The sequence below is a fragment of the Rhinoraja longicauda genome, chromosome 5 (assembly GCF_053455715.1).
Source record: "Rhinoraja longicauda isolate Sanriku21f chromosome 5, sRhiLon1.1, whole genome shotgun sequence".
NCBI lineage: Eukaryota > Metazoa > Chordata > Chondrichthyes > Rajiformes > Arhynchobatidae > Rhinoraja > Rhinoraja longicauda.
In genome coordinates this window covers 21,623,082-21,640,171 of record NC_135957.1, presented here as the reverse complement: position 1 = coordinate 21,640,171, position 17,090 = coordinate 21,623,082, and the positions used below count along the sequence as shown (strand labels likewise).

General features: G+C 44.7%; 1 protein-coding gene across 12 annotated transcripts in view; it reads right to left on the bottom strand.

Annotated features, from left to right (window-relative positions):
• Positions 1–17,090, bottom strand: part of dst (dystonin) — a 471,716-nt gene that overhangs the window by 214,849 nt on the left and 239,777 nt on the right. For all 12 annotated transcript variants that reach the window (XM_078399038.1, XM_078399030.1, XM_078399031.1 and 9 more), the window contains 2 exons: positions 5,051–5,203; positions 452–540 (listed from right to left, as the gene is read on the bottom strand). In XM_078399038.1, the coding sequence (XP_078255164.1) occupies positions 452–540; positions 5,051–5,203 (242 nt within the window). The remainder of the gene's footprint in view (positions 1–451; positions 541–5,050; positions 5,204–17,090) is intronic.

The following is a 17,090-nucleotide window of genomic DNA, read 5'->3' as shown; positions in this document are numbered from 1 at the left end:
CCACTTTGAAAATGGCGCCAAAACCTGGTGACACTTGCATATGGTCTCAGTGGGCTGTTTCTTTACATTCTGTACTTAATCTGGCATTGTACTTATGATTTGCAAAAGTTTTCATGAACTGAATGCAAAAAAAGTTACTGTACCTTGATCTATTGACAATAAAGAACCATTGAACCAAGGATCTCAATGGAACTCAAATCATCTTGAAAACATTGCTATTGCTCATCTGCATCAAAAACCTTTCAAATTGCTGTGGTCCAATTAGTGACTCTTCTTTCCCCAGCCTATTCTCCAATAGAGTGGGAAGAATCTTTTGCTGATAACGCCATGCGTCTGAGTTAGAAGGAACACTAATCGCACACACAGAACGCATGATTTAAATTGTACACGCTAAGTATGAGTCCACACAAGGCTGAGGTCTTTTATTACCAGAGAAGAATAATAAACTAACTTGTCACTGTGTTTTGCCAAGAACATCTGTGTCGTGTGTATGGCTTCAGCAATTTGGTCCTTCTTGCTTGATAGTTCCACATGTAGTGCCTGAAAGCAAAGGAAGATGGCCTTGAATTTACTTGAAAATCAACATGTGAAAATCTGAAATGTAATTAGAACTTGCTTCACTCAGCAGGTCAGGCAGCATCGGTGGAGAGAAAAACAGAGTTCATGCTTCAGGTTGGAGTATTCAACCTGAAATATTAGCTGTTCCTCTTTCCACAGATTCTGCCCGACTTGCTGAGTGCTTCCAACATTTTTTGTTTTTATAACATTTATCTAATTCAGAAATTCAGATAAGTCTTCATTTTGTTCATGATTGTAAAAGGTCACACAGAGAAAAGACCGCATTTTCTACAACGCATCCATCAAAAGCACAGGCTGTTCAAGGGTGATTTCCCAAAGTACTTCTTGCACATTTGGTTGAGGAGAATCAGGAATTTTCCACCCAGAATAGTCATAGAGTCCTGCAGCGTGCAAACAGACCCAACAGCTCAACTTGTCCACACCAACCAAGATGCCCCATCTACACTAGTCCCACCTACTTGCTTTGGACCCATATCCCTCTAAACCTTTCCTATCCATGTACCTGTTCAAATGTCTTTTAAATATTGTTATAATACCTGCCTCAACTATCTCCTCGGGCAGATTCCATAAACCCACCATCCTCTGTGTGAAAAAGTTGCCCCTCAGGTTGTTATTAAATCTTTCCCCTCTCATCCTAAACCTATGACTTCTGGTTCTTGATTTCCCTACTCTGGGTAATAGACTGTGCATTCACCTCATAATCTTATACACTCAGATCTTCTGAGTCTGGGAATCAGTTCTGACTGATAGAAGTCAGGCTGGGTTATTAAAGGTTATGGAAACAATGCAAATAAATTGAGTTATGCTCAGATCAATCCTGACTGACACAATGCATGTTCTTATACGGTGAATTCCCAATTATGTGCAATTCTCCAAAAGTGACCTAGATATCTTCTGGAATATAGGACCATGGGGAAAACATTGTAAGGGTTAATTGGATAATTCTTTCAAAGAGGCAGTACCAATGCAATGCAGTAAATGGCCTCATTTGCTAACTGAATCTATCGTACCACTTTCTATTGCACTCAATGTAACATGAAGGGAAACTTGAATCACCAAACATCCCCATCTTCACCAGATATATACCTGTGATATAGTTTACTGGAGATATCTGGAAGAATTGTATTGTGATTGGCAATCAAAGGACAGCACGGTCTGAGCGGGGGAACAGTTGCTGCAGTTGTGAGAACCATTAGGAACGTCTCCATTAAGCAAAGGTCAAAGGAATTACCTTTCCTCTGTGGACTACAGAACTAAGAATAGCTGGCCTGAACTCTTGGATGAAAAACAAAATTAGACACTGGCTTCTCAGTTTGGGCGGAGACCAGTGGCAGCCCACTGTAGATCTCCTGAGCCTCAGCAAGACATGAAAGATCACCTTGGCTTTTCCCTCCTCCTTTGCCACCACTGGGAAGGGTCTTCTCTGTTTTGTGTTGAAGTTCGGAAGAGGAGAGATCAAACCAACCTCCAATTCCTCTAATCAAACATTCAGACCACCGTTAAGTTTGAGTGAGATGGAGGTTCGGCCATGATCGTATTGAATAGTTTAGCAAACCTGAACGACCTACAGGCTGACTTCTGCTCCGATGTTTCTGATCCATAAAGTCCAATGTGAATAACATATCTACAAGGCTGAGAGAGCAGGCCATCACGAGAATGTTCAAAGCACAGTTTAGTCCAAACATTGTTGAATGAGATAATGTAGGACACCTAATGCAAGAGGCTATTGCCATTTTCTTTGAAATGTCTGTGCCATTTCCTTGAAAGAGCCTTCCAAGTGATTCCACTCTCTGCACTTTCCCTATGATTCTTATAATTTCCAGCTTCAACCAAATCCCTTTCAAGCTATTTACAAAGGGCAGATCAAATCATGTTTAGGAATCTTGTTTGTAATACCTCCAGGCTCTTAACTATAATTACCATGCAGTTCATTCAAAATGCACTTTTCACAGACTGAGTAGACTTGCTGATGGTGGTACTTAGTTCAGACATGTCCCCAATTTGTTTCCTTGATGATGCAATGGTTTATTTGTCAATGCAACCACACAGCTGTGCTATTGGTACAGGAACAGGAGGACTTTTCATGGATGCTACAGTTAATATGTAAATGCAATGTGGAACCCAAGTGTGGGACTAACCTGACACTGGAAGTAAACAGAACGAGATGTCTGCTTTATGCCCGCAATACTTAGCATCACTATAGTGCTTTTAACTTCCGAAAGCATTTCACAGCAGTGTACCGGTGCCTGAAAATATGTAGCAAGAGGCTGGAACTTAAAGACGGCCGATATTTTGAATGTTTATACGGCTGGATGAGATTGCAAAGGTATTGATGTGATGAAAGATTTGAAATTGAGAATTATAAAAAATTGATAGATTTGTTCCGAATGAGATTGTGAGAATTATTGTGGGAGTTAATCTTCATTGAGTTTTTAGTTTTAGTTTAGTTTTAGAGATAGAGATAAAGTTTACCAAATCAAAAGTATCTACGGAGGAAACCACTATGACAACTCTCAACCCCCCTCCACCTGTGCAAGTTGAGTTTTTCATGAACCAAAAGCCAAATATAGTTTGGAATAGATTTTCACTTCAGGACACTCAAATGGGGCTAAACTTCACCAGAAAAGGGCACTGATCAATGGACTGGGAACACGTGATTGGTATATAGAAACATAGAAAACAGGTGCAGGAGGAGGCCATTTGGCCCTTCGAGCCAGCGCCATTCATTGTGATCATAGCTGATCATCCACAATCAGCAACCTGTGCCTGCCTTCTCCCCATATCCCTTGATTCCGCTAGCCCCTAGAGCTCTATCTAACTCTCTTTTAAATTCATCCAGTGAATTGGCCTCTACTGCCTTCTGTGGCAGAGAATTCCCAACTCTGGGTGAAAAAGTTTTTCCTCATCTCAGTTTTAAATGGCCTCCCCTTTATTCTTAGACTGTGGCCCCTGGTTCTGGACTCCCACAACACCGGGAACATTTTTCCTGCATCTAGTTTGTCCAGTCCTTTTATAATTTTATATGTTTCTATAAGATGCCCTCTCATCCTTATAAAGCAGCATGGACTGAATCCAGTCCCACAATGGATCCATTCTGAAAAATATCCTCCATCCATGAAAAGATGGAGTATAGGAAAGAGGTAGAGAACCTAGTGATGCGGTGTCAGGACAATAACTGCTCCCTCAATGTCAGCAAGATGAAAGAGCTAATTATTGGCTTCAGTAAGTGTGGTGGAGTACATGCCCCAATCAGCATCTAGGGTGCAGGAGTGGAAATGGTTGAGAGCTTCACCTCCCTTAATATTACCAATGATCTGTCGTGGACCAACCACATTGGTGCGACAACCACGAAGACACACAATCACCTCTACTTCCTGAGGAGACAGGAAATTTCCATTGTCTATTACAAACATCTACAAATGCACCACAGAAGGCACGGTAGCGCAGCGGTAGAGTTGCTGCTTTACAGCGAATGCAGCGCCGGAGACTCAGGTTCGATCCTGACTACGGGTGCTGCACTGTAAGGAGTTTGTACGTTCTCCCCGTGACCTGCGTGGGTTTTCTCCGAGATCTTCGGTTTCCTCCCACACTCCAAAGACGTACAGGTATGTAGGTTAATTGGCTGGGTAAATGTAAAAATTGTCCCTAGTGGGTGTAGGATAGTGTTAATGTACGGGGATCGCTGGGCGGCACGGACTTGGTGGGCCGAAAAGGCCTGTTTCCGGCTGTATATATATGATATGATATATGATATGTCTCAGACTTTGCTCAGTACTAAAGGATATTAACAGATTCTTGACAGAGATTGACAAATTCTTGATTAGCAAGGGTATGTCAATGGTTATGGAGAAAAGGCAGGACAATGGGGTTGAGAGGGAAAGTTAAATCAGCCATGATTGAATGGCAGAGTAGACTCGATGGGTCAAATGGCCTAATTCTGCTCCTATGACTTATGAACTTATAAGTCTCAGGCTACCGCAGTTTTATAAAGTGCATCCTTCAGTTTAAATCTCCCTCATGGCCTCTATATCCTGCTGCTCCAAACCTGGCTGCTTGTTCATTGTTCATTTCAATCACTCCACTAGCAGCAACTGTGCCTCAAGTTGACTCTATCCAAAGCTCTGGATTCCATCAGTTAATTTTTGCAACCTGCACCTCAAACCTCTCCTTTATTACCCTTGTTAAAAATGTTTTTCTTTGTTCAAGCTTTTGTTCTAATGCGATTTGGGTAGTTTGACCACAAATCGTCATTATTTATTGTGCCTATCATGGTAGCACCAGTCAGCTCAATTCCACACTTGGCTCCACCTTCTCCCCCAAGAAAACTCTTTATTTTCACACCCAAAACATTTATTTCTTCAAACGTGTTATATCATCGCTCAGTAAGGATGGCATGGGACTAAGCCATCCATCAGGTCCGATGGGATGCTCCAGGTAACACATAAACCTTGATGCGTTCGTATAACCGTACCTGTTGCTTGGAAAGTGACTTCTCTGTTGCACTGGGATCAGGTGCTGGTGATTTAAGTTGTTTCGTAGCTAAACTCTTGCTCTTCTCAGAAACCCATCTCATCAATTCGCCAACTTTCTCGACATGCTCTTGCTTTGCCTCTTCCGCTGATTTCTAGCAGAGTTAAAAGATGGATTCAAAACAATACAATTTGATGTAAGGAACACCCAATTGGTTTCCATGTATTGGTCATCCATTATTAAGATCCAATGGGAAAGACCACACTTCAAACAAATTTCGCCCCACTTCTCCAAACTTATATTATTCAGCAGATTAAAGTTAAAGGGAAAAATATATATTTCCAAGGCACTAGATCACACTGAAGCTTTTCCAGAATGAATTATCTGCAATGCATACAGGTACATAAGCAACAATCTCATTTATAAAACTGCATTCTGTATTTCCTGACAGTGAGGCTTCTGAGTTTGAACTTAGATGTGATAGCTATACCTTAAAGCATGAAGCTTCTCCTGCAAATGTTTGCTGACCCATTCTACACAATGGACATTTTGACATTTTTCCTTGTTGCTTTCTTACGTTTCCAATTGAGACAACGCTTCGATATTGTGCCAATTTATGACTAAACTTCAGTGACACAGTGAACAGGCTATGCAGAGTATACAGTTATAAGTGGACAATAAAAAAGTGTGCAATTGCCAATTCATCTATCAAACAGAGGAATGAAACAACTTGGAAAAAAAATATTTTATTCAGAAAGTGTCTAAACATAAGTGTAAATTTTACATAGTTTTATTGTAATGACACCGTGATGATCCTTTAAAACTGCATGGAATGTTATAATAACCGTGATACATCTTCTGAAGCTATTTCTTCCGAAGAGTTTTGCTAGATTCAATGGAAGAGCATCCATTTAGATGCAGGGAACTCTGGGAACATCATCTGATCCATTCTGGAAGTCTTTATGTGGCAGCAGCTAATGCTCGCTGACAATTCCCAAATTTGGAAAAACTGAACCAGGTAGATGTTTCAACCATTTTTTTTAAAATTCAGAGCTTCCGATTTATACTCCGACAAATTATCACAAGAAACTAAGAAGTTAAATGCACCTTTTTATTTAAAGATGATGGAGGCAATAGGGAAGAACAGTTTACTGGCTATAAGTTCATCCATTCCAGTAAGAACTATTAGAAAATTATCTTTAATTGAAGGTTCTACTGCCTTTTGACCATCGATTCATTCTCCTTTTCATTTCTGCTCAATGGGCTGGATACGAAAGTATTTGCTCATCTGATATCTCACGCTATGCCCTTGTCAAGGTGAATGCTTCCTTCCCCCCCCCGATGAATCCCATCGAAACAGGTTACCCTCGAGGGTTGTCCTCCAACAAGGTAAAGGTCACCATCCACGAGTCTCAATAGATCACATTTGCAGTCTATTTGAATCACAGCACATAATCACCTTGCCCATTGTACGGTGACAAAGAGATATTGCCTGGTGGGCGGGGAGAATGTGGAGAGCATCTCTGTGGCAGGAAGTCTGAGCAATGGATTCCCTCTTTAGCTGAAGGATCACTGAACCTACCAGCAATCAGTAGAGTCTGTGGGGTAAACTGGGATTCTGGGTATGGGTAGCTCATTTCCTTGGGGCCTCAGTCAGAACGAAAACACAGGATAAACCCAAATGATTACACTACAACTACCACTGCACAGAATAGGGAGCCCCACCAGATCAAATTACAATTAAACTTTATCAAGCTCCTGCGTTGAAGAGCATGCTAAAAATGTAATAGGGCAGGGAGGAACTGCAGATGTTGGTTTAAACCGAGGACAGACACAAAAGGCTGGAGTAACTCAGCGGGTCAGGCAGCATATCTGGACCAGAGTTACTCCAGCCTTTTATGTCTAAAAATATAATATTTTGTGATAAATTTGTAGTCTCGTGGAGCACAGCAAACCCCCCTCCCCCCCCCCCCCCCCCCCCTACCCTTTCCTCTTTCCTTAGAAGGCTGCAAATGTTTCACCTTGTCACTCCCTTTATAATGAAGCTGCTGGCAACATCTCTTCTGGCAGTGCATCCCAGATCATAAACCCCCCCCCGCCCTTAAATCTATGATTTTATGTGTCCTCCTGCCACGGAAGACACATAAAATCATGCCGTGTGGCACTGCCACTCTAAATGAGATACAAGAGAGTTTCCTGCATCTGAACACAACTCCTTGGCCAGGGCACTTGTTGTTGTGTGTTCCCTGTGCTCCACTTCATTTTATCATTGCCCAACAGACGGAAAATAGTTTCTGCAACTGGGCCACGGGCACCTCTGGAAAATGTCAGAAAGAAGACGTGAAAATAGGTGCCGCTCCTATGTAAATGGATTGCTCGCTTGGACGATTCTCATGCACCAGGGAGCTTCCAGGGTGGACCTCCATCTGTACTTAGTTTGTGTAGAGGGAACGGTTTTGTCGGAGAATGAGAAAAGGCATCAGAGCCCACGGATAGGGACAATGGAACAAAGGTTCAGACCGCCAGAGTCGACGCGGCTGAGTTTCAAGCACTGATTTCTAACTGGAAAAATCATGGTGAAAACAGCAACGTGTTTCAGTAATAGTCATATCAGGTCATAGCATCTGTTGACAATTATTGCCTGGTCAGAGTTGCGAAGAATGGGCAAGGGCAAGGGAACAGTGAAGCACTTAAACCCAAGTTACACCTTGGGAAAGGTCCTAAACAAAGAGGAGGGAGGAGGTGAAGGCAACAATTGTAATGAACATTCCATTGAAGATTCGTGTCTAAAATATTGAAGCCCTAGTCAGCCAAAGCTTCGGGTGAGATGGAGCAAATAGTCAGAAGAGCTAGAGAGCATGGAAATGGATCCTTCAACCTAATTTGTCCATGATAACCAAGTCGCTGAACCCAGGTAGTCTCACTTGCCTGCACTGGACCCATATACTTCAAAACCTTTCCTATTCATGTCCCACTCTTAGTATCTTTTAAATGCGGTCATTGTACCTGTCTACCAATTCCTCTGGCAGCACATTCCATATACGCACCTAATGTATCTTTAGTTTTTTCTCCTCTCACCTTAAATGTATGTTATCTAGTTTTAGATTCCCCGACCCCTAAAAGTAAAAGTAAAGAAACAATATGGCAAGGACTGGGCGAGGGAGCGGGATTGTTTATAAAGTGGCGAAGCGCTACTTCAGAGTGTTAGACCGCACGGCTGCCTCCAGGAATCTCATTCCCGTGTGGCAGTCAAATACAGCTCTGGCCAAAGCTTCTTTGTACGAGATCTTCTCTTTGGTTTTTGGACAAACCAAGTTCCTGCCGTGCGTCTTTTCATCCTGCAGCCTCCGTGCAGTCTGGTCATCAACAAGACCCTTGCCTCGGGCGTCCTCCAAGGACATTCTTGTCTGCAAGTTTGGATCCACCAGCCCACCGGTCACGTGCTGCATTTCCAGGAACCGGTGGCCTAAGTCACGTCCCACCAGGTTCCCGCGCAGAGCTTCGTAGGTTGACAAAGCGAGCTGGGAGCCTGGCTGCAGGAAGCCCCTGTAGGCTTGCTGCGATTTTTGAATGCTGGCAGCAATTTCCGTGTCCACTAATTCATTCTGCAAAGCATCTGAGATGGAGTATCGCTTCCCGGTCGGCGGATTAATTATCCCGCCGGTACACGCCTGTGCTTCAAGCAGCCGGGTGGCTGTCAGCCGATCCAACAAATTCTGATGCATGGCTTTCAGGATGGAAAACCTCCGGCATTCATTCGGATCCCAGATGCCTGCAATTGGACTGTTGGGGTTTGGGGGCATAGTGCTCCTGCTTGTCAACATGTCAGCCAGCTCGGTCACGGTGATACGGCCATCTCGGTATTTGTTGAGGTCTACTTGGCTGATTTTACCCTGGGTTAACGCGTCATCGATGCTGAACATCCTTCCAGAGCTCACGTCAGTTAGAAAATACTGAGTGCTGCCCTCCGATTTGTCAGTGGTCTCCCTCCACAGGGACTGCATCTCTGAACGCTCAAGGTAGATCTGTTTCTCAATGTAATATTTCAGAAAAGCGTCATATAGAGTTATTTCTGATTTTGTGCTCGTGTCTACCACTGAAATGGTGCTGGGCGTGACAGGGGATGGGGTAGAAATCTTCCGTGTTCCAAAAGGGAGGAGCAGATGATTCCCTGCTAAATCCACCACACAGAGTTTCATCAACTCTGCATAATGCACACTTTGCTTGGTGTTGGGATTTTCAAAGCCTCTCACTTTGCCAAGCGTCTTGTTCAAGTTCCGTGCAACCTCATGGCTCAGGTGGCCTTGCTTGCATGCCGTCTCCAGTGGCAACCTAACACTGCGCTCGGGGTCAATAATGCCTCCCGTTGCGATCTGAACTTCTAGGAGCCGTGTTCCAACTTGCCTTGTGACCAGCTTGTTCTCCATGGCTTGGAAAACAGACAAGGTCTTCCCAAGAAATGAATACCCGGTGACTGCTTTCTCCGCTTGCAGCAGAGCCTCCTTGGACTCCTTGGCCACTAGTCCTTTATCAACTGCCTCCTGAACTGAGTACTTTCCGTGGGACAGGGTGTCAACAAGAAAGCCTGTTGCAGCCTGAGCTTCCAAAAACTCGAGGGCGACGGATGATTCAATGATCCCTTCCTTCACTGCTTCATTGAAAGAGATTTTTTGCTTGCTAGATTCCAAGTACAGGCCAGCAATTGAGTTCACTTGGTTCAGATACTTGCTTAGGGACATCTGCACCTGTGAGACAGTCTTTATTCCTTTATCAAGCTGCTCCGCAACATTTTTGTTCAGGACATCAGCCTCAATCAGCTCCTTCACCGTGACACAGCGACGCAAACCTTGAAGCTCCAAAGTTTTGTTCGAAAGAAAGACTTCATCCTCAGATGTGCTCATCTTGATGGGTCTACTGTCGCCAGTCTGTGCTGGAACTATTGTGTTGTTGTTCAGGTTTGGGGTCTTTGGCAGCTTCTCGCTCATCTTGGTGTGTGATTGAGATGGCAAGTTCTGAGTCAAGAGCTCAGTACTATGAGATATGTTCATTGTGCTGAACCTGGCTCCCACATTGTCACCAATGCAACTGTTGCCTTCGGTTCGACCTGTGCAAGATGCAACCACATCTTGTACACTCTTACTTGGTTCATGATCTGCCTGCTTTGCTTCTAAACATTTGGTGTGATGCTTTGACCTTTCTTTGCCATACGAAAGCATCTCTATGCGCTTGGAGATTATTGCCATTCTGCCATGCGATTTGATTGGCTCCAGATTTGCCATCTGTGAAAATCAACATTGGACATGATGAGGAGTCGAATGGTATCAGAAGTTGCCCAGAGCCCAGAGGAAGCAAATAGGTGAGCGAGCAGAGGGAGAACAAAGCAAGTTCACAGAACCCAAGGTCGTTGAAGATAAGCGGAAGAAGCTGCTGCAACAAAGTTTTCTCGAAGAGTCAAGTTTTGCCATGAAATGTAGCCCAACCACGATCACCACCGCAAAGCAGGGTCTCAAAAGCAACCCCCAAAAGGTATGCAAACAGAATTTGAGTGGACCAGAATACATCTCTATCCTCTTTGTCCTCTATGGCTATTCTTATTTGTTCTTCAGGGAAAGTTTAAACTATTTTAATAATTGTATTCCAGTTAAATTATTAGTTTTAACATGGTGACAGAGCAAACATTTGGTGATTTTTCCCATGCATGCTGAATGAATAGATCAATGTTAATTGCCCATGTTGAGCAATTGGCCTCAGGTCAATGATGTGGGAGGAGTTTTGCTAAATCCCATGCCCAGCAGCAAGGTACTCCCTCCTGGGTTTCGTGTGTGAAAAAATTGATGAGGTTGGTATGAAGCAGTGGCACACGATGGACTCTCTTTCTGGATTGACAGCCGATCCTAACCAGAGTAAAGTTCAGAGTGAAGAAGAACAGCAAAAGATAACAGAATTGAAAAGCTGTGAGATGTCACAAAACTTTCCCCCTGTAAATTGTGGCAAGTTCTCCTAACGGTTTACCCATACAGGGTAACTTAATGTGAGGCTACCAAAACTCCCAAGTAGTGTGCCCCAAGAAGAGTATATATCATTCACCAGTCCAACATTAGCCTCCTGATAATCACCAACAAATACAACTTGCTGTCTTTCCAATATTTTTCTTTTCTTGGATTCCAAAGTCAAAGAGTCAACAGTTTTTTTTCCCATCAACCCAATCGCCCTTCTACCCTACGAGTTCTTACCAGGCAAGAAGGGGGGTTAGCGTTGATTTTGGACAACATGGGAGGGCAGATAATGGAAGGGGGTGAGGAGTCCCTCACCTCAGCAGGTCGTGTAAAGGCTGGAGAGTGAGGCTTGATTTGAGGAAAGTAAGTGAAAGAATACACAGAGGACAGGATATAATCGCACCGATATCAGTAACACCAGCATATTGATGCAAGTATAGGGTCATAGAGAGATACAGCATGGAAACAAGGCCCTGCAGCCCACCAAGTTAGTGTTAACCAGCTGCACATTTACACTAAATCCATTTTTAAATCTCCCCATGCTCCCATCATCTTCCCACAGATTCTATATTTAGGAGCAATTTAAGGTAGCCAATTAACCTCCAAATAAGGATAGCGGAGTCAGGGGGTATGGGGAGAAGGCAGGAACGGGGTACTGATTGAGAATGATCAGCCATGATCACATTGAATGGCGGTGCTGGCTCGAAGGGCCGAATGGCCTCCTCCTGCACCTATTGTCGATTGTCTATTGTCAATGCTTTTGTCTTTCAGAGAAAACACAGTGAGAACATGCAAACTGCACATCGACAGCAAACGAGGTCAGCATCAAACCTGGCTGTCTAAAGCTGTGAGTTTGCAGCTCTATCAGATGTGTCACTGTGCTGCTGATAATGTAACAGGAACATAAAACAGAGAACAGGAGCCCATCTTTGCATTTGGGGAATGAAGCAGATGTGAAAAAGAGCCAGCTTTTACCACAACGTTCAAGACACGAGCCTTGAAAATAATTCCAACTCTACACGGGTGAGGATGCAGTGGGGGGAGGGGAGATTAATTTATAAAGACAAATGACTCAGCTTTCTTAGACACTGCTGCAGTGCAAATGCAAATGAAAGGTGAACAGGAGGTGAAAATTGTCAGGAGATTCGGGAGACTGAACTTCTCAAAAATGTGTAGGAACCTAAATTAATTTGATACTCTGGAATACTTGTAACTGGTAAACAAAAATGTTAGCGCTACAATTCTAAAACTGAAATCTATGCTGGTATCAAAATATATTGTCAGACAATTAAACCAAATTCTAAGTGGAGCTCTGTTTTCCAGGTTGCTTATACTCAACAGGTGGTCTCATCTACTCATCATGGACTTGACGCCGTGGTTTAAAGCCTGCCCTTCTTATCATCTGGTCCACTATCAAGCCAAACAGTGGTCTAGCAAGTAGTTCACCCAAAGACACCCAAGCAAGCTGAGATTTCCCCACGGATTGAGATGTACCTCGGGCACCTGATCAGTGTTTTGTTTGGGCTCCTCAGTTATTGAGGGCAGTCTCGTTCTCTGCAATTCATTTACACCGTGGAGATGCTGTGCTTCCACCGATCCTGTTGATTGCTGCACCATTGTGGACTTAGTCTGCACCAGCGGATGCTGAGCAGTCTGCACTGGGTTCCAGATCTGCCGCTCGCACTCCGAGAACTGACCCTCACAACCACTCCGTGAGGAAGTGCTCCGACTCCAGGGGGAACGCTCCCCAACCAATCTTTTTCTGTCCCTTGCTTCGTATCGCCCCAGGTGACATTGGCTATCGCTCGCTTGCAACACTAAATCTGCCGTGCCATTATCTTGGCTGAATCTAGCCCATATGTCTTTGGCATAGTTACTCCACGACTGGTTAGTGTCTTTATCCAGCTCCTGCTGGGCATGCTGGAGTTTGATGCCGAAATCTTGCATCAGCAAATGTTGCTTGTTTATGACCTTTGTCAGGGCTTCTCTCTCCAGTGTAAGAGTGGACAGCTCCTCCTGGAGGCCACTCACACTTTGTGCTGCTGCCAGCTTCGCCTTGGTGGACTCTGCCAGCTGGTGCTTCAGGCTAGTCATCATCTGCCGGCCTTGCTCCACTTGCTCCTGCAGTTTCCAAACCATGATCTCTTGCTCTTGGTCCTGCTTCACTCTTCGGAATAACTGCTCCTGCACCGTCTCAAGCTCCTCTCGCAAGCAGTCGGCCTGCCCTCTCTGAGCGTCGCCCCTCTCCTCCGCAACCTTTCTCTCCATCTGCAAAGAGTCCAGTTCACTCTGCATGCTGACAACAACCCTGTCCTCTCTCAGCCTTGCCAACATCAACTTATCAACCTGCTGCTTCAGTTCGGCTGCAGCACGTTTCTCATGCAGTAAGTCATCTTCCAAGTTCTTGACCATCACCTGAGAATTGAACTCCCTCTTCTCCTTCTCCTCCATAACCACCTGCATGATCTTCAGTCTCTCTATTAAGCCGCAGACTTCCTTTTGCTGAAACTGCACACTTTCCTCAGCCCGTGTCCTCTCATTCTGAAGAAGACAGGCTTCGGTCCTTAAGATCGTTGAAACATCTTCAGCGCGACTCCGAGCCTGTTTGACCTCATCCAGCTTGATCTCCATCTCCTTCGACACCCGTTGGCTTTTGACCAACTTGTCCTCCAACTCGATGACCTTTACCACCACCTCTTTTTCTCCACATCTCTTCTCTCTCTCGGCAGTTTCCAGCTTCTCCTTCAAGTTGCTGACTGTGGTGTTGAAGGTTAATGTCCGTTGCACAGCAAGATCCCGGTCAAAGCGAAGAACCTCCACTTCCTTTTCCAAACTCTGAGCCCGCGAGCGAGCAGTGGCACAGTCCTGAGAGAGTTGCTCGATCATCACCCTGTAATCTTCCCTGCGCCGTTGGCTGTCCTTCAGCTCATCTTCTAACAGGGTCACCTTCTGCCGATAACCCTCCACTTTCTTGAGCAGTAGTTCCCTCTCTGCCTGGGCTTTCTCAAGCTCAAGGCCTGCAGCCTCCAACTGAGCCAGCTGCTCAGATCCATTAAGCTCCACTTCCTTCACCTTCTGCACGAGACCCCTCATTTCCAGCAGCAAGTCCTTCAAGTCTTTTCGAGTCCGGTCATTAACCTGGCTCAGCTCATTGACCATTTTCTCTAGGACTCCTCTTCCCTCCACCGTCATCCCATCCTCTGGTCCTTGAAGCAAGCCTCTGATGTAAACTTGCATCAGGTCCAGCATTTGTGTTATTCTTACCACCGGCTGTGCAGTCTCCGAGCTGGAGCCCTCCAGCCCAACAGTTTCGGCAAGGTCCGGTAGATCGTAAGACGCGGGCTCTTGCTGCGTTGGACTATAATTCTGCTGCCCCAGGTGTCCTTCCCATGTGCTCCTCACCACGGTGATGCAGTCAGGCTCCCTCCCCGGTATATGCAGCTTTCCTCCGGCCTCCTGACCCTGCAGGTTCAACTGCTCCATCTTTTTCAACTCCTCCTCCAGCTTGGCCTTCTCCCTCAATATCCTCTCCAGCTCCACCCTCCACTGACTTGCCTCAAGGTCGGACTTGTTCTTCTCTAGCCTCACTTCTTCCACCGCTTGCCAATGCTTCGTCCGCTCACTCTCGGAGTCCGCCAGCAAGTGGGCCAACCGCTGCTCCAGACGACGCTCCTTCTCTTTCATCTGATCCACCTCCACCACCAGACCTTCAATCTTCACCAAGCTCCAGCCTCCCAAGGTCGTCAGAGACTGCTGCTGACTGGGACCCCCTAAGTTGGCAGGATTTGCTGCATTTTTTTTCTAACACAAATAAAAACCAAGTGCTTAGTGAGTCACAAGCAGGGTGGGGACGGGGTGGGGAGTACAGAGGAGGTACGACGTCGAATTTTGTCAACTGGCCACTTATAAAAATGAGAAAAATCTATTTACTTACATAAGTATTCTAAGTAAAATGGTAACAAGGAGACACCACAAGTGACCATTATATTCTGCCCCATCACCTTTTATAAGAAACATTTTCACCATTGCTAAACACGGCAACATCCACCTGGTTCAGTTACGCAGCAGTGGTTTAGGAAAAGCCAGAAAAAAAGCAGGAACACATTCAAACGTGATAACTATGGAACGTCACGTAAAGTAAGCTCTGCATGTCAACTGTGAACAACCGCAAATATCTGACTTATTTTTCATTCTTGAGGCACGGTTATAATTTGCTGCCTTTCCCTGGTTGGGAAGGTGATGCCAAACCTTGTTCTTAAACCACGGCAGTTCAAGGAGCGAGAGTGCTCCCAAGGTGATGTCCCACCAACGATAGAGGAATGCCCACTCACGTCCCACGTCAGGATACGACTTTTACACATGCGAATTGGGCAAGCTTTATAAACGTCTTTGAACCTCTCTTAAAGACAATTTACAACCAGCTGCTAGCCGAGCCTGTCAGAGTTTCCAACGAAGAGGAAAAATAAAACCAAAATATGCAACTTCAGTGGTCACTACTATGAATGTACATGGGTTGAATGCAGATCACTCTCTCCACTAGTTTTGCGAGTCTCTGTTCCAAATAATCGTGACAAACATGTTAATCATAAGAATGACAATTACAGTGTCCGTACGCACGTACATTGTTAAATCCACTCGTTTCGTACCCATATAGTAATTGGTGACATCACAAACACTGGGGTGGTAAAACATATTTGGGTGGCTGAATTACTATCTACCTCATTGGTGATCCTCAGACTATCCTTGATCGGACTTTGCTGGCTTTACCTTGCACTCAATAGTAATCCTGTCTTGTCTTGCTGCTGACTGCATAGCACGCAACAAAAGCTTTTCACCATACCTCGGTACACGTGACAATAAACTAAACTAAACTCGTAAAGGTCAGCCTGAAGGACTCAGGCCACAGTCTGCCTCCACACCAACTAATCGAAGGGCCCTGGCTTCTACAGAAGTGGAGGGAGTTCCTCAAGTAAACAGGCCCGCCCTGGTGAGGGCAATGTTAAAATTATACTTTAGTTCTTAGGGCATCTCTCCGATATTTTGGTCCATGCTTCAGAGACCTGCAGAGTTCCCAGGGGTATGATACCTGGAGCTGTGGCGATCAGCCATTTCCCAGTACCACGCAGCAGTAGTGTGGCATCTCAGAGCCTGAAGCAGTCCGAGTGCTGCACAACACACCACAAAACAGGCTGACCTTGGTGCACTGACCATAGGACAATAAACTGCTGGTTTAAATCGAAGGTAGACACAAAATGCTGGAGTAACTCAGCAATTCAAGGGTGCACCTCTTTGTCTTGGTGGAAACATCCACCGTTAATGTTGACTTTTGACAAATCTTTCAACCCGATTTCAGTTTAGTTCAGTGTGGAGATACAGTGCAGAGAGAGATCTCAACAGAATGGAAATGAGTTGGTCCACTCTCATTTGTTAGATTCATTCAAATCTTTGATTATTTTAAAATTAGTGCAGACAGAAAAGCATGTAAAGTGTTAGTACGCACATGCACACACGCACATACACACACACACACATACAAACACACACACACAAACACTCTGCATGAAGCAGTATTATGATTGTAAATTCTACTTTTGAGGCTGAAACTATATCAGTCAAGAGGAAAAGAAAGCAACTATTTAATATTACTGCTTGACTTTTAAACATGAAGTTGCCCATTATGGAATATCAATGACATGGATTATTTTACGCATCTGAATGTTGGCCAAATGCATAGGGTTTACAAAATGTTATGGACACTGATGCTGGATGACACATCAGTTCTGACATTGAAACAGATAAAAATTGGCCAAGATCTTTGATTTTAAAAAAAGACTCAGCAGTAATAACAACCAAAGGGTGTCCCCACAGAAGCTTAAATTGAAGCCACATCTGATTGTGTTGCTACTAATTGCCGCACAATCACCAACTGAGGCTAGGATGAGTGTGAGCAGGCACCCAACTCAGGAAGCACCACCAGAGGAATCAGAAAGGCTGCTATTACCACAAATAACCAGCAAATGGCAGCATCGCAACAGTAATATAAAC